The sequence below is a fragment of the Lichenostomus cassidix genome, chromosome 1, assembly GCF_008360975.1.
Source record: "Lichenostomus cassidix isolate B80296 chromosome 1, HeHo_3.0, whole genome shotgun sequence".
Lineage (NCBI taxonomy): Eukaryota > Metazoa > Chordata > Aves > Passeriformes > Meliphagidae > Lichenostomus > Lichenostomus cassidix.
This window is the reverse complement of record NC_139479.1, coordinates 68,480,678-68,502,214: the sequence shown is the minus strand read 5'-3', so window position 1 is coordinate 68,502,214 and position 21,537 is coordinate 68,480,678. Positions and strand designations below refer to the sequence as shown.

General features: G+C 41.2%; 2 protein-coding genes across 6 annotated transcripts in view; one reads left to right on the top strand and one right to left on the bottom strand.

Annotated features, from left to right (window-relative positions):
• The window catches only part of PAN3 (poly(A) specific ribonuclease subunit PAN3), an 80,164-nt gene extending 71,336 nt beyond the window's left edge, over positions 1–8,828 (top strand). For 3 of the 5 annotated variants that reach the window (XM_085062309.1, XM_085062286.1, XM_085062278.1), the window contains 3 exons: positions 1,981–2,045; positions 2,762–2,900; positions 5,886–8,828. In XM_085062309.1, coding sequence (XP_084918435.1) covers positions 1,981–2,045; positions 2,762–2,900; positions 5,886–6,026 — 345 coding nt within the window. In that variant the 3' untranslated portion in view covers positions 6,027–8,828. Of the gene's footprint in view, positions 1–1,980; positions 2,046–2,761; positions 2,901–4,012; positions 4,151–5,885 lie in introns of all 5 variants that reach the window. The other 2 variants (XR_014852641.1, XM_085062300.1) reach the window with 2 other exon arrangements.
• Positions 6,289–21,537, bottom strand: part of FLT1 (fms related receptor tyrosine kinase 1) — a 111,927-nt gene continuing 96,678 nt past the window's right edge. Inside the window, exons 25-30 of the mRNA XM_085062264.1 lie at positions 19,959–20,058; positions 18,548–18,653; positions 18,324–18,454; positions 17,840–17,924; positions 16,910–17,001; positions 6,289–12,135 (exon numbers count right to left, since the gene is read on the bottom strand). Of these exons, the coding sequence (XP_084918390.1) occupies positions 11,937–12,135; positions 16,910–17,001; positions 17,840–17,924; positions 18,324–18,454; positions 18,548–18,653; positions 19,959–20,058 (713 nt within the window). The 3' untranslated portion in view covers positions 6,289–11,936. The remainder of the gene's footprint in view (positions 12,136–16,909; positions 17,002–17,839; positions 17,925–18,323; positions 18,455–18,547; positions 18,654–19,958; positions 20,059–21,537) is intronic.

Genomic DNA, 21,537 nt, shown 5'->3' with positions numbered 1-21,537 from the left:
GTGCCCCCTCTGTCAGAATCAACTCCTAATCCTTCTCTAGAGGTATTTAAGATAATTTCTTGTTAAGGTGGCCTATGTGCCTACAAAAAGCTGGGCAGATGGACTCTTTGCCATAGCAAAGATGGAGATTGCCCTGTGATAAGCACTAAGCTTTATGTATTTTTAGTCAGGTTGCTTGTAGCAGTTGCTTATCACTGGCAGGTGGGCAGAGCTACTACAAAGCCAAGTTGTTGCTTATCCACCAGTTTGGCAATAGCTTTTTACCTGGCAGTGATAAATACCACATTGTAATTAGCTGTCATGATGTAACTTGTTTGTACTACCACATCCCCTCCATTTACGTCAGAGCTGTAGTATCCCTTGAGTCCAGCCTGGTACCCTCTCTTCATTATATCCCAAAGCAGATGTTTTGAAGGGAGTATTATAAAAAAATCACTCATGCTAGTCTTTTTCTTTTTTTTTCTTCTCATATTGTCCAAGCATGTAGTCATCTGTAGCTTAGGGACTTCTGATGCTTGGAGTGGTTTATATATAGTTAATATCTTCGTTTTCATGAAGCCATGAAATCTTGTTACTCCTGTAATGCTCACTTTTCACAGAGCAGTGACTCTATTATCCTATCCCTTTCCTTCCTCACTTTTCCATTAATATCTGTGTTATAGCAGTCAAAGCCTCAGTTTATCCAAGCCCTGTGGAGAATATCTCCCTCCTTACAGGCTAAGCTTGCTGAGAGGCCACCTGGAGATTCAGTGCCAGTGCTGTTGCTCAGCTGTGTCATCATTGACTGGGAATGTGCTAGCAGTGACCTTCACACAGATGTGGTTTTGGCTGTTGTGTATTAGACCACATACCAAAAAGTAACTCTGAGGTTAGACAAAATAATAGGCCTTGGCTAGCTCAACAGGGTAGGTTTTCCATGTCAGTCTCTTAACCGTAGCTACTGCTTTGATAAAAGTTGTTCTCCAGTATGTTTTTAGACTATTAATAGAAGCCTGCAACCCATAGGTTGTCCAAGGTCAAGCTGTTATCACCTTGACCTACTTTATTTACCCAGCTGTGCACAGTAATTTACTCCAGACTGAATTAATTTGAAATCAATATAATCATGCATGAAATGAGATGCATCTTAGCATGAATAATGTTGTAGAGCCAAGCCATTGGAGAATGTGACTAATATTAGAAGAGAATCTTTTCCTGACAGCTTTGATTTACACTTTGAATTAATTTTTTAATGTAAGCTAGGATGTAACTGTTTTTACTGCATCCTAAGTCATGTGGAAAAATATACTAAATCAACTTTCACTTGCATGTATTCTAAGCACCTACATTTCTAATGTTCTCTGTGTGACCTCATTGTCATTGCTTTATTTCTGTCATTTATTGACTCATCTTTTATACTCTAAGACTTAAATTCTAACTGTTTTGTAAAAACTTGTTTCAAAATTATTTTTGCAATCAATTATCATTTGAATCTTAGTCTGATGTTGTTGCTAACTTTTTACTATTAATGGCCTGGAAAGTATTTCTGAAAAACAAATCTGGTAGGTTGTTTCTTCTCATCTTTACCTGAAATAAGGTGGTGTACTGCATACTTCTGCATATCTTGTAACTGTGCACGTGTGTGTATATATATAAAGCCCTGTATTTTTCTTGTTTCACTTGTTTAGCATACCTGTAAGTATAAGCTGGCAGGACACTAGACTTACATTTCCATAATTAAACAGATTTCCTGATCCAGTTCCTGCTGGGGCAGCAAGGTATCATTCGTTGTTGAATCTTCATTATAATTTAAGTCCTAAAATGAGCTTTGGACTAGTGATACATAATACAATGCATTTGATCTCTGAAAAAATAATTCTTCGAATAAGTAAGTCTTTGTAATTACTAGGGCTTCATTGGCATTATTACCAACTACCTTTTGCAAGTAAATGTCTTAATTTTGTTTCAGAAACTCTTAATAAACTTTTTCTTGTTTTCTAGGAGGTGCAAAATGGAAGGTTGTTTAGGCTTCTAGCAAAATTGGGAACAATCAATGAGAGGCCAGAGTAAGAAATACTTGTTTTTGTGGTTTAGAGTATGTAAAACCCATTTTGCAATGCACTGTTTCTTCCCTCATAAATTTAGGCTGAACATTTTTCCCCATATTTGCCCTTGGAGAAATGATTATTTAAGAAGCCTTGAGAAAAATTAGATAAGCAACTTTGACCAAAACTTTAAATAGAGTGGAGAAGGCTACAAATAGATATGCCAAAGTTGCTTAATTGTACTTAGTATGGTTTCTCTTAGCATTCTCTTGGCAGTGGCAGTAGTTTTTGAGGAAATCCATAGCTTGCTTTAACTGAAGCAAAGGATGTAGATACTGGTTTTAAGCTAGTGAATTTTTACCATGGTTTTTTATTAACTAACTATATCAAAATGAAGTGTTCATTGCCTGTTTTCCATCCTTTTGCATAGACTTAGAGTTATGTTTATAATGCAGGTTTCTAACATTCACATGTTAAAATTATTTCAGATTATTCTTGCTTCCATTATTTTTCTGTGGCTCTTGGAAGGCATCTTGGAAGCCTGCTTTAGCACCTGATAGTTTGAGTGTGTTATCTTCTGGTTTTGGCAGGGGGAGACTAATTTAATTGCAATTTATAACAGTCAATATAGAAGTGCAGTAAGACCTCTTAGCTGAGATTGAAGTGTCATGTCTATCTGTGGGTTTTGACTTTTCTTAACGTACTGAGCTTTGATATGAGCCTTTGTTTTACACCAGGTTTCAGAAGGACCCAACGTGGTCAGAAACTGGAGACAGGTATTTACTAAAGCTCTTTCGAGATCACCTTTTCCATCAGGTGACAGAAGCGGGTACTCCTTGGATTGACCTCAGTCACATTATCTCATGTCTTAACAAGGTACACTGTACTTTGGTTAGCTTTTACAAATTTGTTTGGGTTAGTTTTCTTTAAAATAATGTTCTACTGCAAAGCAAGTTGGCATTGGAAGGTTAATGCCGTTGGTTTAGCTGGGGGTTATTTTCCCTGTTTTGGATTAAAATAATGTATTCACTAAGCTAATATTCCAACATTTATGGATATTTTAAATACTATTAGTACATGAATATTAAAAAACTGTTAATATAGCATGAGATACAGTATTAACTTTTTATCCTAGAATATATTGATTACTGTGGATAAGCAATGCTGGTCCCTTTATGCTACTCTGGTCTTTCAACACAGCATAAAGGATCCATAAAACTCCTTTAACTGGGGGAGGTTTCTGCTGATAGTTATCACTAAGGATGGTCATAAGGCAAGACCCATTCCTAAACTGTGCTGACCAGAGTAGGAGACAGGAGGGAAACTGCAACAGAAATTTGTGCAAAATCCTTGCCATCTAGGACAGTGCTGGAAAACTTCTGTGACTTGAAATGTTAAGTCCACCTCTGTAATAACTTCTCTAGCCTCTCCAGCCCTTTGTTTTCCAAGGCTGACTTAACAAAGCTATTTGCAGTTTTCTAAGAGCTGCACCGCTAGCAAAATTTTGTCTGAGCACTCTCTCATGATTAATAGCAGGAGATGTGTGAGAGACCACAAGATCTTCAGTAGGTGAAGAACTTGTCTTGCTCCATAAATTAAAAAGTACTTGAGTTGATTATTTTTTTTACTGGTAGATCAGCTTTCAACTTATTTTACATTGTTTTGCCAAACTTCATTGATTCATGGGAGACTAAGATGCTGCTACTTTTTGTTGTTTTTTGTAGCTGCTTGGTAATTTCACTTCTCTGCAGAAAATGGTGATGCAGACACTGACAATACACAGTTTTAGTGCCCAATATTTTCTAGGATTAGGATAGCCAACTTTCTCTTCCAAAAAAATGGAATATGTTCAGATCCTTTGACGTATAATAACTGTACAGTTAAATATTTTTCTAAAATTGTCAGGGTTTCTCCTATTAGACCACTGCTGTGCATTTTTTAACCTCCTTTTTATCTTTCTGGTTGGTGTCTGTAATCACTTTAAAAAGGACATTAAAGGGATTGAGGCTAAATCAAAAAGAAAGCATGTTGACATTCAAGTAGGCATTGAAATGCCATCATGACTTGAAAGCAGTGACTCATACAGTACTATAGCAAGAGGGGACAGTCCTGAATTCATAGGTCAGGTAAGAGACAATGTCAAAGAATGCCTTGTTCTATAAATGTTCATGGCTTACCTTTTTAAACAGAGGCTCTTCTCTTCTGTGGTTGTGGGCTCAGCACACAAAAAATGTAAGGCTTACAGAACTCTGCTTTGGAAATACACACTAAAAAGCACCTCTGAAACTACAGAAGTACTAGTAGAAGTTATTTGGACTTTACTGCTACTTGCCAAAAGCATTCCTTTTAAATGAAAGCTATTTTTTTGTTAGAAAAACACAACAAACCTTTCTTTTCAATGTAGTGTTTTGAGCATCTTTCAGCTGAGAATACAGATTTGTGCCTCCACAGGAGAAGAGAAAGAAAGCCGTAAATATTGATGTTTCTAGTTAGCAGTGTGGCTTTCTTAATACAGATCTTCCATGTCCTACGTTAATCAAGGTTGATTTGTTGTATGATGCTAATGGGAATGAACAGTGGACAATATTTCGCAAACACCTTAATAGTGTTAATATTTTGGAATAGATGTTGGAAGACACTGGTGGTTTTATCCTACACTACAAAAATTAGAAGCTAATTGGCTTGCTTTTGTCCTTCTGAAACTATTCACAAAGCAGAAGCTTTAAAATGTGGAGGTTCCAGCTTTTAAGGTTATACTCAAAACATTACTTTAGAAGACAAAAGCAAGAAATTTCTAACTCACTGTGTTGTTCCAGACAGCAGCTAGTGGAACATCTTTGTGACAAATTTCATTGTTTTTCTATTCATTATAAGACATTTATTTGAACATTATTTGTTAAACATTATAAGACATATATTTGAACCTGCTGGAGTTGTATTCCAATGGTTGGATTGATAGTGTCATATCTCACTTGTCTCTGCTCCACCTTCTGTATTGGAATAAGAAAGACTGTGGTGGAAAAATCAATGTATTGACTAAAACTACAGAAGTTCTGCATTATAAGAGTCTGACAGTTCTGTAATGATGAACATTGCTTGCAAAGTGAGAAAAACGTAAGAAACAGTGATGTAAGGGGCTTCAGCATGTAAAGCAGGATATTCCTCTGTTACAAGTTAGGATCTAATGGTATATAAAAATAAAGCACATGTTAAACTTGAAGTTAGAACAAACCATAAAAAGAAATGTGAAACAAACATTGCCCTTCAACCCTAAATTACCCATTTGGTTATGGATTACACCAAAGTAATTTTTTTCTTTCTAAGGGATGAAATGTACCATACAGCGTAGGAACTATAGGAACTAGTTTGTTTCCAGTACTACAAAAATATGTGGTTTGGGTGTCTACCACTTTTCAGACTTCCTGGGGCTGATCCATTCATTATCTCATTTTAGAGTGGACAAGAATTGCCTACCCTTCATTTAGGCTTGTGGATCTTATGTGTAAATGTCATGTTAAATTTAGTTTTGTTCTTCAGGAGGTACATGAAAATTTTGCCAGGCTTTCTACACAAGGGAAGTATAGCATTGCAGGATTATTAGCTTTGTGGAAAGGGGAGAAAACAATGGTAATCTAGTCCTAAGGTCTGGAATGTCCGTCAGGTTGAGACCAAAATGTCTCGATTTTTTGGCAAGGATGTTGTTGTGGTGCAATTCAGATCCTTCCTTTGTGTCCTGTTAGCAGATTTGAACTGCACCATAACAATGTACTTGCCAAGAAATTGATTGCTTTTGTTGTTGGGGAAATGTTTTGCCATTTCTTTCACACTTCTTTTATTTTATCTTTTGCATTCTTGTTACAGTTAGATGCTGGTGTGCCAGAAAAAATAAGCCTCATTTCCAGAGATGAGAAGAGTGTACTTGTGGTAACTTACAGCGATTTAAAACGCTGCTTTGAAAATACTTTTCAAGAACTGATTGCAGCCGCAAATGGTCAGTTGTAGTATTTGCTGAAAGCATGCAGGACATTGCTGAGGAACTTAACCAATAGCAAATTGCACTACAGCTGAATTGTTGTTGTCATCTCATTTCACATTTGGGAAACAAACAGGAGATGAGCAAAGCTGCTTGCACTTCAGTCAGGTACACTGTTACTTGAAGGGAAGAATGTTTCACTTATCCTAGAGCTAAGGCTGCCATTGGAGGCTTTATCTGTGAAGAATTTATTTTAGATTAAGGAACACATCAGGTGCATGATGTTCCTACTTTTATTTTTTCCACTTGTATATGCACTAATTTTAATTTTTTTAAGACTTTTCTGATCTCTGAAGTTTTGCCACATTGTATACTTAAGGGAAACTCTTTGCAAGGACATTTCTGGGATACATTTTTGTCACTGAGGATATAGCAAAATTTATTCATTTTTGATATTATTTGCACCCAGAATAGCATAAAGGACCAGGTAAATAATTTAATAGAAATTGTGTTCTATTAATGACCGTTTAGTTTGTAACCTCTGTAAAAGTGTGTTGTATGCAAGCTCTGTATGCCACCCACTGTTAGCTCAAAGAAATGTGAGAAGACAAAACATTTTAAAACCAGTCACGTGAAGTATTGGTGAATTAACAAAAAAGGAAAGAAAGTCCCCTGTCATTTGATTTGAACTTTGTCTAAGCGAAGTGACGAAAACAGCATAATGGGAAACATCTATAATTTAAGGAGCATATCAAACTTGCTCTAAACACAACCAGCACCTTTTAAAAACTGTTTGTACGTTTTCCTGGTAGTCAGAAGCATTTACATTTATGCAATTTTTTTAATAGATTTTTTTTTAAAGAAATTGTTTAAATGCCTGAAGTTTCAGGAGTGTATTACTTTAGGTTATTTACAGTATAATTTTTGTATAAAGTTCTGTTCTTTGAACCACAGCTTTATTATGGTACGCTACACTGGATACAGATACAAAGACACTGTTTAAAGAAGATTAACTAAACACAGCAGTTGTCTGGCATCAAGAGCTTTTCAAGTTTTACGGCCTGAATCTGGAGGGATAATGATCTGCTGTGCCTTTGTAGTCACTGCTTAGCCCAAAGTAATATTACTTTTGCTAATACTCAACACATGAATATTCCTGAAGTAATTCAGTCTCAAAAGTCTGGAATTTTGCTTCTCCGTTACCTTTCTAATTTTTGGACATGCAGTTGTCTCCAAACTTGGGTATTCATGGGATTTCTAGTTAAACATCTACACTTTGATACTGAAGACTGCCAAATACGTAGGAATTTCCTTTCTTAAAGCAGTAGTGAAGACTGTATCTATCCTTTCCCAGCACTGAATGTTTTAATAGCACTGGGTGCTCACCATGAAGAAAATGTGGAAACTCAAAAGGTCAGGACAGACTCTAAGCACTTGCAACTGATGTTACTGACATCAATTTTAATAATTCTCAATATTTGTAGTTTTCAGAGAAGTTTTTAATATTTCTCTGTCCACTTTTATAAGCTTTAAAATGATTCTCCGCCTTGAGACTTGCATCAAGAAAAAAGCAACTCTCTTCACATCGAAAGCTTTGAAGACTAGGGACATGCTTTACACATTTTAGAAAATGTGGTTGAATCCACATTAGGTAGCATCAGTTGTTGAGTTTAAAAATCAATTATTGTTGCAATTTTAAAAGGAACATAATGTTTAATATTAAAATGATAACAGTTGCCAGAATGTTCTTTTTAATATAAAAGGAACAGGAACTTTGAAAAGTGAACATGCAGAACAGTCTTTTATCATTAGCTCATGTATTTGAGGAAGAGCAGCTGTCTTTTCTATGTTTTTTGACAAATCATATTGTAATTCTTTTGTACAAAAAAAAGAAGTACTTGTATTCTAGAAGAAATATGGAATGCTTAATTTATAAGCGGGCTGAGGTTTTTTCCAGTATTGTTTTCTTTGAAAATGAAAGGGGATCATCTGTTCAGTTGTGGGGTTTGGGAACCTTTGAAAATTTAATTTGTGGACCAATATTTTGTGCAAGTGTAAGGCAGGGGTAAAATAGGGCTTGAATTCTCATCCTTTTTAGACCAGCACACCCTCTGCAAGACATGTCTAAATTGCAAACCTGTGTGTATTTGCATAATGTCAGTTTGCTTCAGCCCCTAGTAACCTCAGGACTTGGTTTAAAAATAAAAAGGTAGACAGCTAATAAGTTTTCATACATAATGTCAGCCAGAAAATATTTGGTGTCAGGTAATACATAAAATAAAAAAGAAGTTGAGCTTTGTTTTCTATTTATTTTATTTGGTCTGTATTTGGGAATGATTTGAACAGTCTGAAGTTCAGCTTGGGTGTTTTTTTGGGGAGAGCCCTTCTACCCCATTTTAATTCCATTTAGAAGGTTGTCCTAACGTTGTAATTTGATCCATTCATAGGAAGAACTGTGTATCTGTATTTAAAAGAAGAGTCACCAGGATGTGCCCTCCCACATGGGAAATTTATTTCTGACCTTCCTATTTTTTACAGCTAAAAGCACAGAAGGGACAACCTTTGAAATCATCTGATGTTGGTCATTTTAATTTTTGTACCTGTTTTAAATTCTGTTGCTGTATTTACTATATTGTAAATATTTTGTTGAGGGTACCTATGTATTTTTGATTTGCCCTTGTTTCAGTAATTCAGGTGTCAACTGCTTCCCCTAAAAAGCACCAGTATGTTAAGTTCTAATGTCATGATCCCAGTATGTGTTACTCATCTTTAATCCTGTTTTCATTGTTCATGTGTACAGCAGTATTTTTAATAAAGAATACCAGAAGTAATGTGGCCTTATTTTGACAATGTGAAGTTCTGAAGTCGGATACAGGTCTTTTCAACTTTAGTGCTGGAATTTTATTTCATTCTGTCTCGTACTTTTATATTCATTCTGTCTGCAATGCAGAGTTTAAACAATCAAGAGTCACCAATTGTGCTTAGTGATTGCCACATAGAGTGTATCAGATGTCCTAAAACTTAGAGATATTGTTCACTAGAATTGTATTAATGCACATTTCCTTAACTCCCAAGTCCAGTCCCATCTGCTTCAGTATGATTAGGTCTGCTTTACTCGATAAGCCCTAATTTTGAAAACTCGGCTCAAGTGCCTGTACTTCCATGTTTATTGGGCTTTTTTTGCTCAGTAAAAAAGTATACTAATTTCTCTGAGAATTTACACATGGAGTCCTGACAGCTTCATTTCACAGAGTTCTTTTTCTGTATTTTTAACCAGCAAACGTTAGATGATTTTCTGGTGGGATAAAATCTGCTATATCCATCCAATCCCGACCATGGTTATGGAAGATGAAATTTTGTGTAATATATGTGAATTTGTCGATAGTCCCTGCACATATTGAACATGGAGTTGTTATCCTGTAAATTGCAGTGTTACAGAAATTTTACTATATATGCTGCAATAAGTTTGATTGGACATATCCAGTCTCCAGTTTCCTCCTTAGTAATGTGCAGCTACAAAACTCCTGCAGCAGTTGGTGATCCCATTATGTTCTGCTTTCCCAGAGAAATTTTGATCTCCACTTCCTTCCAGCACTTTGAGAGCCCTTCAGATGATGAAATGCTGTTTAGCAGAGAGCCCTTGACTGAACATCTCTGTGGAGGCAGCATCACCAGCTTCGGATGGATGGGGTGGGGATGGGGGGATTCTCTGAAGAAGAGCAAGTCTCTACCCAGGCAAAAGGTCCTGCCTGCTGTCACAGTAGGTTTTGAACAGATTTTGCTGGGGACACCTTATCTCTGTTTGCTGTGCCTGTTGTGCAACTTCAAGCTGCAGAAGGAACCAGGAATGGTGGGCGGTCGGGTGGATGTTTGTCTATATGCTGCTTTGTCTTCCCCCACCATGAAACCTTGTCTCTCCCAGAGGCTGAGTTGAATTTTTACCTCTAGACAGCAGTAAGCACTTCTTAAATATGCTGAACCTAGAAAATGTCACCTACGCAGGGAGCAGCTCAAGTGTCTGTCACTGTATCGCTTTGCTGTGTGAGAAGTGTGCCTTGTGTGTGATTATTCCATGTTCTCCTTTGCACACAAAACCCGTCTGTGGGATGGATGTGTGCCAGATGTTTGTGCTGCCCTGTGCTGACTTGTGTGCCACAGGAGTCTTTGACGCTGGCAGAAGTCTGAATTTTTTCAAAAGCAAACTTTATTATCTGAATTTAGCAGTCAAATACATTATATAAAGACGGAAAATGTAAGACAAAACAGGAGTTATTCACACCTGAAGATACTTGGGGGTTCATATAAAAGTAATCTTTATAGTCCAGTTTTCTTAAATATTTATGCACAAAAAGCATATTTATATATTTACACTGTGCAAACACTTCCTTTGAGATGCATTGTCCTGTAACTATTTTTGCTCAATTTGAGTTAAGAAACAGTTCTTTTGTTTTGATCAAGGTCAAATATACTTTACCAACAAGAGACAGTGCAATAGATACTTAAAACTGATGATCTCTTGGGCAGAGATACTTAGGTCAGAAGTAGTGGTACATATTTATTTTAGTTGAATATGAAAGATAGTTTTTATATGTGAATATGCAAAAGGTCATTTGCCTTAAAGTCTGTTAGTGGGTTACATTCACAGCTCTTTAGCTGAATTCTAGGAGATTGTATAACATGTAGAAGTTGAGTTAATATATATTTTAGTGGACCATGAGAAGCTGAGATTGGGCAGTAATTGATTTGACAGATACCAGTGCTACTGGTATCTTTAATTTTAATTAAAATTTTAATTAAATTTTAATACTGCATTCAAAGGTGAAAGGGAATGGGTGCATCCTAATGCTTCTCGAGCAAAGAACACTCATGACCTTTCTGAGATGCTGTACAAAATTATGTTGCAAATGAATGATACATTTTTATTCCTGTACTTATGGGTAACTTGACATGGAAATGTAACTGTCTTCATAGAAAAGCTGCCCTAACTTTACAGATTTAATCTCTTCAAACTCTCTAGTGATCAATTAAAGTATATGCAGTCTAGTAGCCATCCTGTCTTTTCAGACAGTTTCCCATAAATAAAATACAATCAGTGCAGTGCTAGAAGGTCTGTGAGGTTTTGTGGACAGAGCTTGGCTTTAGCCTATCTAGCCTGTGGTTTGATTCCAGTGTGTGCATGTTGGCTTACTGACAAAGTGCAAAACTTCAATATTTACTTGATTTCAGCAGGATTGTTCAAACTGAATTGATATGTATTCCCTGTTGTTACAGCCCTGGATCTGGTCTTAGTTCTTCTCTATCCTTGCCAGTTGTGTTTAGCAACACATTTAAAATTCTTGCTTTGCAAGGCTCCCTACTGAGTCTGCCAGCTGGAGCAGTAAGATCCATATAATGCCCCATCCCCAATTAGCTTATTCAGCTTCCCCAGAGCATCAGCCTTCCCTCAAGTTTCTCAAAGTTGTTTTCATTAAAAATATAGTTTGTGGTCTGTTTCTAGTTTCTGTCTGCTTGAAGAATCCTTTATTTTCCAGCACAACACACACTGCAGCAATAGGATGCAAATACCTCAGTGCCTGGTGCAGACTCTTGTCTTTCTAGAGTTCCCAGCTGCCTCTCCCAATTAGGACAGCAGTGCTGCACCCAAGTCTGAGCAGAGGCTGTAACAAAGGCCATCCAGGTTTTCCTGGGTGCAGAAGCACTTGGCATTTTTAGTGGAAGCTATTGTTGTTGAGTATTTGGGAAAGTCAAGGTTTAAGGTATAATATTTTGCTGTATTTTGAGTGTATGTGCTGTAGTCTGTAGAAAAGCAGATCACTGTGATTAAGCCAATGATAACTTTTTAAGTTTCATGATAATTAATTTGGGTCAAAGTTTTTAAACTGACAGTGTTTCATAAAAACCTGCATTAAATGCATGCTTAGATCTTGGCCTAGCAGTGCTTAAACTGGTGGCTGAGAATAATGGATGACAGAGTTGTCAGGAGGAGAATGGCTGGCTTTCATTTTCTCCAGCATTGCATAACCACAGGTGTATCTTCGCTTGGAGTCACTGAGCTGGTCACAGCTGAAACTGCAGCAGCTTCTTGGCTTGGTTATTCCGGAAAGCACTGACTCCTTGCTCCTGCTGCCACCTTTAACACTGTAAGAGAGCAGTGTCACTGTGAGCTTTCTTATCATGTAAAGGTTTTTGTTTTAATGACTTGAGTAAAGCCAGGTCACAAGAAGCAGCTTTGTTTATTCTCACATGCTGGGAAGGGGATTGATGCAGATGGGTTTGCTCAGAGTGCAGAACAGAGGAATGAAGGATCCCTCCTGTGTTCCCCATGAGTCCTCTTTAGAACAGAGGTGCTGCAAGTGAACATTGCTGTTGAATGTGCTTGTGTTCATTGTAGCAGCCTTGCTATGTAGGAGGGGTACTTGACTGCTCAGCCTAAGCTCATTGTGACAGGTGCTGGGAAGTGAAACTATTTCAGTGTGCAGTAGTGGGGAGTGTCTGGCATCTGTGCTGATGCCTGGGCAGTGTATCCCATAGGGTCCCCACACCTAAATGTTTCTTTCTAAGGGAACATGGGTGTTTGAGCAGGAGTGAAGTGATGAACGGTCTCAAAGTCTGGAGGCAAATGTAGAAAACTACTAGTGTAGGTGTTCCCAAAGCCTAATGCTGGGATGAATTTCTTAGATAAATGGCTGATGTGTGTGAGGAAGGGCATGAGGTCTGGGTATCCCCTCTATTTTGGCTGCTTTTGGCAGCTGCCATGAACTGCTGTTTTGAATTAGAGTTTTCCTGTCCCATAAAAGGACCAGTTATCCTGTAGGCTGCCTTTTATAAGATGTCCTTTACAAAGAGGGGTTTAATGTCTTCTCAGCAAAGACACTGTTTGCCTTGCAGCACTTTCTCACCCATATTCAGGGATTGCAGTGCTTAAAAGGGCTCTTTCAATAATGAAGAATATTGACACAGAGAATTTTCACACCATTGAACTTGGATACCAAAGATTTATCTGTAGACAAAGGATAAGCCAGAGCATTTTTCCCTCATTGATTACATGTGAAATCCTAAAGTAAACACTTTGGACCACAGTGTCTAAAATTAGATTTCCTCCCCTGTATTTTTATTAGTTCATGGACAATCCTCCCCTCTCCATTTATAAGGTCAGGAACGTTGGCAGCCCTAGTCTTGAATTCCAGAGAAGACAGTCAGAGCATCTGTTGAGGCTTTCAAAGCCCGGGGTTTTGCTTTTCATTTTATTTTGCAGTGTTAGGTCTTTAAGAAAAACTGCAGAAATAGTAGCACAGAACCATTTGTGATTAGGAAATGAAGTAGTAACAGTTCCTCTTAGATGTCACAGTTTCTCAGATTCTTAACTCACAAGCCTGTGAGTTTTTTAAGAAGTGTGGTCTCTGTCTTCTGTCCTACTGTAGGAAATTGGAAAGTCTGCCTAAGAAGACCACCCCATTACATTTATTGGTAGATGAATGGAGTTCATGAGGAAGAGCCCTCACAATGAGGACTGCAGATGCATCCCATATTTTTATATTGCATCTGTTGGCAGATGGAGAAGTAATTGCCTTGGGATAAATTCCGTAACTATGACAAGGTTAGTCACAGATGCAATGGAGTTTCTCTGATGGGTTTCAAGAGAAATGCTTCTGCGATTTACATTGTAATTGTAACTTTGAGAGCAGCCAAAAGTGGAGTGTGCATGAGAAGTTATGGGCCTTAAAACCATCAAGCTTTGATCCTTTCATCGTCACCAGGTTTTGCATCCTGGGATTTTTCTTGTGAGCTAGACTCAGCTTCTACTTTAACAAACCTTTATACCAGTAGAGCTGCATCTGTTAATTTTACCTGGAGTGTACAGATGTACCTGGACATGCATTCCCACAGAGGATTCTGAGGGAGCTCAAGGGATTTTGGCATCTGCACTCAGGCCTCATTTTGAGGCTGAGTTTACAGTCAGTAACAGCTTTTCTAGCTGTGGACTATCTTCTTTCCAATCTAGGAATGTAAATTGGAAACTGTGTTTAGTTGGTTTTTAATTGGGATTGTTTGTTGGAGGAGATGACTGCTGCTTTCCTGATGTGTTCAGGACCAGAGGCTGGCTGCAGCTCTTGAGATGCTTGTTCCAGCTCACAGGAGGTGGAATTCTTGCTGTTTTTCTGGCTTAACAATTTACACTGACTCAAGGGTTTGCCTTAGCCCAAGGATTTTGGCTTACTTGTGTTGGGCTTGTTCACCAATACTGAAAAGCTAGAAAAGGTTTGGAGTTGGCATCCCTTCACCTGCAAAGGAGCACAGCTCAGAAGATCCTTCCGTGCCCCCAAACCTTTCTATTGTGGTCTTTTTACCTGAGGCCTTGTGTTAGGAAAAACTTATTTTCCTTCCTGCTGCTCAAAGTGTCATTTTCATCTCAGTGGCGTTAGGAAGTCCAAGACATACATATTGCAACCATTTCTGTTTTGTGCTCTTGGCCACCACCTGGGCCTGAGGGGCTCCCCAGGGACTGGGCTGATGCTCTTTCCTGTAGTGAAACCAAGGGTGAGGTTTGGCATTAGTGCCTTTCCCTACCCAGGCAAAGTGAAAGCCCATGAGGAGGGCTGTGGGTCACTGGGGTACCCCTGCACTGTCAGGCTGGCTCCCCACTCTGCTCTGCCTGTGCCTGGCTCTTGGGTTTCTCACACTGAGTAGGCACTATGGCATGTGCTGGCTCTCTCCTGCAGTCAATGGATTTAGTTTCCTCTGAAACAAACCCTGGGTGTGCTTCTGGAGACAGGTAGGATGCCCTGGGTTTGGCTCCTTCCACCCTAAGCAGTTCTTCAGTTCTGCCCAGTCTGAAATCTTCCAATACTTCATTACAGCAAAGGTAATTTACTTTTACTGTAAAGCTTACAGTAGGTAAGCTGCTGCCAAAGGGAGGTGAAACCCTTCCTCAGCCTGGTGCTGGCACCAGCTGCCCTGATGGTGAGCTGCTACTGCTCACTCAGAAATTGTTCTGACAATCTGGCAACCTGAACCAGCTCCCTGCAAGAAAAGCCAAGCTGAAATGTCAGCACAAGAGTGAGCACAGCACCACAGAGCAGGATGCCTGAGATGGCAACGGAACTGCTTAGATCAGTTTACATGTGTCAAACTCCTCCAAGCTCCACCTTGCTTAGTACGAACTTTAGGGGTATTTATTTATTGTACCAATTAATTTTAAGTAAAGGATGCTTAGCTAAGAAGCTACCACTTTTAGGAATGTGTGCAGACTAAAGGGTCACTGCCTGCATTCACATACGTGAGTGGTTTTTGGCACAGCACTGCAGTACCGCTTGTTCAGCTTGCAGGCCAGATGACCTTGTATGATCTCAGTCAACTGCTGTTTTCCCGAGGATTTACATTCTAGCAGCCACTGTTCACTTTTTTTTTTCTCATCCAAGCATTCCTTTTCCTTCTGCAGTTGAAAATGCCCCTTAAAGCACTTCAGAGGGATGCTGGGGGCACTCCATGCATTCTGTGCCACGCAAAGAAAAAGGCATTTCATATATTTCATTTGGGGAGGCTGCCATGTTGTCTCTGTGGCTGACAGCAGCCTTCAGAAATACATAGAAAAAACGAGTTAAATCACTTCCAGGGAGCATTGCATCCTGTGGAACCCTGTAATATCCACATACACTCCAAGCTTTACAGTACCTTGCTGCTCCAAAGACAGTATGCCTCTATAGAGCTGCAGTGCCATAAAATTGCTCAGGAGCCTATTTTGTGAAAGGTCAAGGCAGGAGAAAGGGTTTCCCAGCATTTGTTTGGAGTGGCTTGTGTTGCCCTGGCTTTGCCACGCATGAGCAGTGCTCCAGGGCAGGCTGCTGCCAGCAGCACGTTGGCCCAGGCTGTGCTGTTCAGCCGTGTGAGTGTGCACGCTCTCCTACACGTATCTGTGTGTTCCACCAACGCCCTCCAAGTCACTGCAATTTTTCGTGAAGCGAGTCCTCTCTGCCTTGAGCACATGTTTCAGCCAGCTCCAATTGTTCTTTGAGACAATGCTGCACCTCCCAGCCTGCCCAACTGCAAGTCAGCGACAAGTTTGGCACAGGCAGGATGGCAGGATGGCCTTGACCTCCTGCCAGCTTGACATGGACGATGGGTTGGGTCTGGGCAGTCTCCGGGCTGGCTGAGAGCAGTGACCTGAAACCAGGACACTGCCAGCTTTGCAGCGGCTGGGAACTGATACAGCACCGGCATTGAGAAAATAAACACTTCCCATTTACAGAGAGTTCATGTCAGTGCAACCCATTTCTTAGAGCAGCCCTAGTTCCCTGCTTGGGCAGCTGTCAGGAATTAGGTGGAGGAAGATGGCCAATATATTCAAGTGCTTAAAGGCAGGAAGAGAAGTGAGGCCCTCACATCCATCTATTGTAAAGTTGCCACTTTAGCATCCTGAGCCCATGGGTGTTAAATGGGCTGTGCGTAGCTGAGTCATGGAAAAGAAGGGCAAAAACAAGCACAGGGGGCCTTGTCCCAGCTGGGGTGCCCTTGGGGACTTACAGAAACAACTGCAAATCCTTCACAGCCACACATTCCTCCTCACCCCTTATTGAGGGCTTATTTCCTACAGTTACCTATCTCTTAGCTTAGTTCAGTGCCCCCTGACACTCACTTATCTGGCCTGGAATTAAATTGAGCATTAGATGGATCAAAAAAGTGCTAATAAATCATGTTGCTGATGTGCATCGAAGGGATTGAGGGGTATTTGTTTCCTCAAAGGCATATGGAGGGTTAGGTGTGGAAGATGATTGACTGCTGATTCAACCAAGCTGGACACACCTCAGTGAGAGTGTTTGTAGGGACTGGGAACACCTCAGCTACTTTAATGAGGCATGATTTAGCACAAGGACCTTGAATTCTCCTTTGCCAGAAGGGAACATAAAATATAGACCCAAAGAGTGTCCGTTTCTGCTTACTGCCTGTCCATGTGAAGCGTTTTAGTTCCTCTGGGGCCAGCACCATCCCACTGTCTGCTCGATAATCCTTGAAGAAAAAAGAAAGATGCAGTCCTGCTAGGTGTTAACTGTACTTTAAAATGGACTCAGTTCCTCTTTGGTCTGCTTTCCAGCATCCTTTTGGTGACTGATACTCAGACAGCTCTATGAGACAGCAGCTCTGTGCTGCTGGAGGTGCTGCAGTGCACAGGTATTTAATGGTGCCTTTCTGAACCTTGGGAGGCAGCAGATGCATAATGTTAATGCAGATACAGGGTGCTAGAAGAAAAGTGTCTGCATGCAGTGTGGGGTTCTGGCCAGCCACCAGTTCAACCCTGCAAGAACCACAGTGCCTTTCCCACCTCCTGCTGCTTAATGCATTCAACTAAAAGCTTGCCCCAGGCTCTCACCCTTGCCCAGCCCTTCCAGGATTGGATGTGTGTCCTATTAGTAGACATGCCTCCCTCTTGTCCATCTGATAATAGGACTTGTTCCTACCAGGGACCTCTGATGGAAAAGTGACTCACAATTCTCCTTTGTGCACTACTGTTCAGATGAAAATGAAAATCCAATGGATTTTAAGTGTCTCTCCCACACCAGAGAGATTCAGGTGGGACTCTGGTAGCTATACCTTGCAGACCTACGGGAACTGATTGTTTCTTGCCAGGGAAAGAGTATTTGCAGCCCATGATATGGCCAGCAAGGATCTCTGACCCCAATTTGTAGGGCAGTGGGATAACCTCTTGCTGCAAGTACAGCTAATCATGCACCTTGTATCAGCCAGAGCTGGCAAAGCAGTAACTCCCCATCTTGATTATCCCCATGTAACCCTGTCACACAAATAAAAAGAAATACATGGCATACCATTTGGCCCAGGAGTCACTTACATTAAATACAAGCTTTTCCTTGATGGGAAGATCTTCAAATGTCTTTATGCGCTGGGGTGGGTTTATTTTGAAGGTGTTAATGTATCTGTTCAACAAGAGAAGCAAGACAATTTTTGGTGAGAGTGTGAAGTGCACAAGCAGGAAATGTTGGGTATTTCTCTGTTTCTTTTGGCAGTTCCCAGATATCACTGAGGTAGGTCATACAAAATGGACTCATTACCCAGACCTCACCCAAATCTCACTCCCCAGTCCCAGAGTACACACAGCTGCCCCTCTCACAGTGCCTGAGCCCTGTGACCTGCAGGTCCCCCTGGGCAGGGGCACTCCAAGGAGCCACAGCAGTGAGTGGCTCAGCAACTGGTGGGACACTCATGCCACCTGTGGGCTGTCTCTGAGTGTTTTCTCCCATCCAAGTCCAAACCAGGCTATGCAGTGAGCTATCATCCCCAGCAAACAAATCCAGTCTTAATCTTGCTTATCTCACCTGATATTTTCAGTGTTTCCACAACTTGAGTTTGTGACAGGAAAAGTTTCATTGCATGAACGATCAGATGCAGAGGGAAACCCACTTTCTGTTGTAAATACTGTGCTGAGGGGTATGTAGTCTTTGCCTTCCTAAATGAAAACAAGAAATGAAAGCATTATTCTTGGGTCCACATGGCCAGTTGCCCCTGCCTCAGTGACAGCATGCGTTTGTCACATTACTACCTGCTGGACATTTGCCTGCAGCAGGTCTCCCAGCTTCTTCACCAGCTCAGAGAACCGTGGCCTCTCGTTGGGATTGCTCTGCCAGCAGTCCAGCATGATTTGGTAACTGTGAGGACAACAGCAAAGTGAGCACATGGTGGGGTTACAGCTCAGTTTGATCCAAGGCAGTGCACTCTTTGACAGCTTGTCATTGATAGTTAATTCCTGAACATGCCTGGTTTTACAGAGATTCTCTCTAACACCATCGAGGACTCTTCCTAAAAAGTAAAGCAGTAAACTTTCCACAAAAAAAGACAAAAACATTCCTGCAAGACCCTGGAAGACCACATCAAAAGGATAATTCAGCCAACCAGTCATACTTCCTTTTTTTCATTCCTAATTAAGCATTAAACCTTTGTATTAAACATCTATTAACTGGCAATGTTTAGGTTAAGGTATCCTAAAGGCATCCTAAGATGACTTATATGGATGTGTCACTTCCTCGTATTGGTTGAGCCGAGCTTTCCTTCCTGCAATAAAATATGTGGAAGAGAAAAAAAAAAGCTCTTATCTACTGTCACTAGGATAATATAATTAGTCAGTGAGCAATACTCCCAGATAGGCATGGCTGGCTCGCATCCTTTTCTTCTGCCAGAACTATTTTTTGGTAAGTGTTGCTATTTGGAGTCATGACATAGCACTCGGGAAGGCACCAAGACACCACACGTACTTGATTTTGCCTCCACAGGGAAAACACCCTGGACATGTTCATGGTGCTCAGTGATTTGTGTCACAGGGTGAATGTTCAGTGTGCTGCATGTGCCTCCCCAGGCAAGGTGCTCTGTCCTGACCCACCTTGGTCTCCAAAAAGGTGTTGGCCATGCAGTAGCAGCTTGAGACTGCACTTGAAGGCAGGGAAGTAGGGAGCGACAGCTGACGTCGCGGTGGAAGGACTCAGACAACCCGGGTGGGGAGGCTGCGGGTCCCTGTCACCTTCCTCTGCCATCAGACACCGTGTACAGGAAAGGGTGGGCCCTCGTTCCCCGAGAGATTGCGAGGAAGCCTCCGCTGTCACTTCCTAAGTCAAGACGATGTTAATAATGTCACAGTCCTCCAGCACTTTTCTGTGTGCATGTCGGTAAATATTAAACCTGGGGAGGAATGAATGACCTTCCTCCTCCTCGCTCAGCTCTCTCAGAGCCCAGCCCTGGTGGTGCACTGGGCTCAGATCTGTGTCCCTCCTGACCCTCTCCCACCCTATGGGACAGCCAGGGGCCAGGGTGTGGGTGGACATGGTGGGCAAGAGGACACCAATGCCGGATTGGGTTGTTTTTCCTTAGGCTGCCACAGGGTGCCTTTACAGAGACTGGAATTTGATCCGCAGGGCAGCCCAGGAGGGCACTGGTACACAAGGCAAGCAAAGGCATCTTACATCTCCTCCGTCGCTTGCTCTGGGGCTCTCATCCTTGTGCCTTCCTTCAGCCTGCTGCAGAAATCCTCATCTATCTGGACTCCGGGGTAAGGAGAGGCACCTGCAGGTGACATCGGGAGAAAAGATACATGTCCTGAGTACCTGTGACCTAGCTGTGGCCCTGAGCACCTCCGCAGACACTTGGGGTGTGCAGCATCAGGCTGCAGAGCTGGGGGCTGGGGGTGACACCCTCTGGCAGGCTCTGGCCCTGCTGGCTGCCACAGGCAGGGAATTACTGCTGGTCTTGCTCCAATTCCCAGTCTTTGGAGGGGGGGGCAAGATCAAGGCCACAACTACTGGTGGTGCTTACCTGGCCTGAACAGAAGAAATGCACGTGAATTCGATTTGAACAGTGCCCCTTGAAAAGCCAAGCCTGATCTTTCTACTGATTTGGACTACTGCAAATTCTAGTGAGTGTGATATTAGCAAAACCCAAATGCTCAAAATCACCTTGAAAAAATTGAAATAATTGTTTTAAATCAGGTCACAGTACATTTGCATTGTTTTTCTATTTTCTATGTATTTCAGATGCAGCCTGATGATTGTATTGTTGGTCTTTTTTTCTATAGAAAAAAAAATCAGGAAAAGGGAAAACGAAAGGAAAAAAAAATAGACCTTTCATAGAGTCAGAGAGCCACCAGGTTCAAGGAGCTGGGGCTTTAAGAAAAAAATAGCAAGTATTATGAGGCTGACCATAAAATCACTCGAGTTGGCAGGCTGACCAACAACATGTATTTAAACTAATAAATGATTGATTGTCCTGAGAATTGTATAGTATTGTTTCCTCTGCTGTTCGCCTCTTTTGTCAGCCTCTGTGTTAAATGCAATTAAGATTCTTCTATTCTGACAGCCATTGTTTTTCCCACTCAGTGTACATCTTGTATCCTGCCTTTTCCACATGAAAGAAAGGGGGGAAAAAGGCTTCGCTGGGTTTTAATTTCAGATTGCACGCTCCAGTTCATCCTGTGGCATCTGTGCAGATGCTTTTTGCCTGCTGTGTCCAGTAGCCTGGGTGAGGGGGGTGCTGGATCCCTTCTGGGCTCAGGGGACCTCCTGGACTCGGGCTGGAAATGGAGGTGACAGAATCTGAGACAAGCAAACTGTGTGTTTGGCTCCCTTGCTCCCACAAGAGGAATAAGGAGCTTTTAGTGAGCAGCCAGGTCGTGGCACTCAGTGTCTTGAATGCTGTCTGTGGCACAGGAGGTGGTGCCTTGGTCTTGGGCAGCTGATGACCCAGGATCACAGCTCTGTGTTTCCCCACAGGGTTCTACATTCAATTAAAATGCTTAAAAATTGCCCAGTTTTCCTGGTTTGTGCCATCAGTCAGACAAAGCACTGTGACTGCTCTGGCTGTGCTGCCCTGCATCCTCTGCCAAGGTTTTCTGGAGGGGAAAGAGGGAAGCTAAGGTTTTGCCCATGGCAGAAGTAGGTGGTAAAGCTCTCTGACAGCTGTGCTATCCTTTAAGGCTTTCAGCCTAGCAAATGAGCTTTCAGTGCTCTTAAAAGCACCAAAATTTCTAGTTCACAGGGGCACAATAAT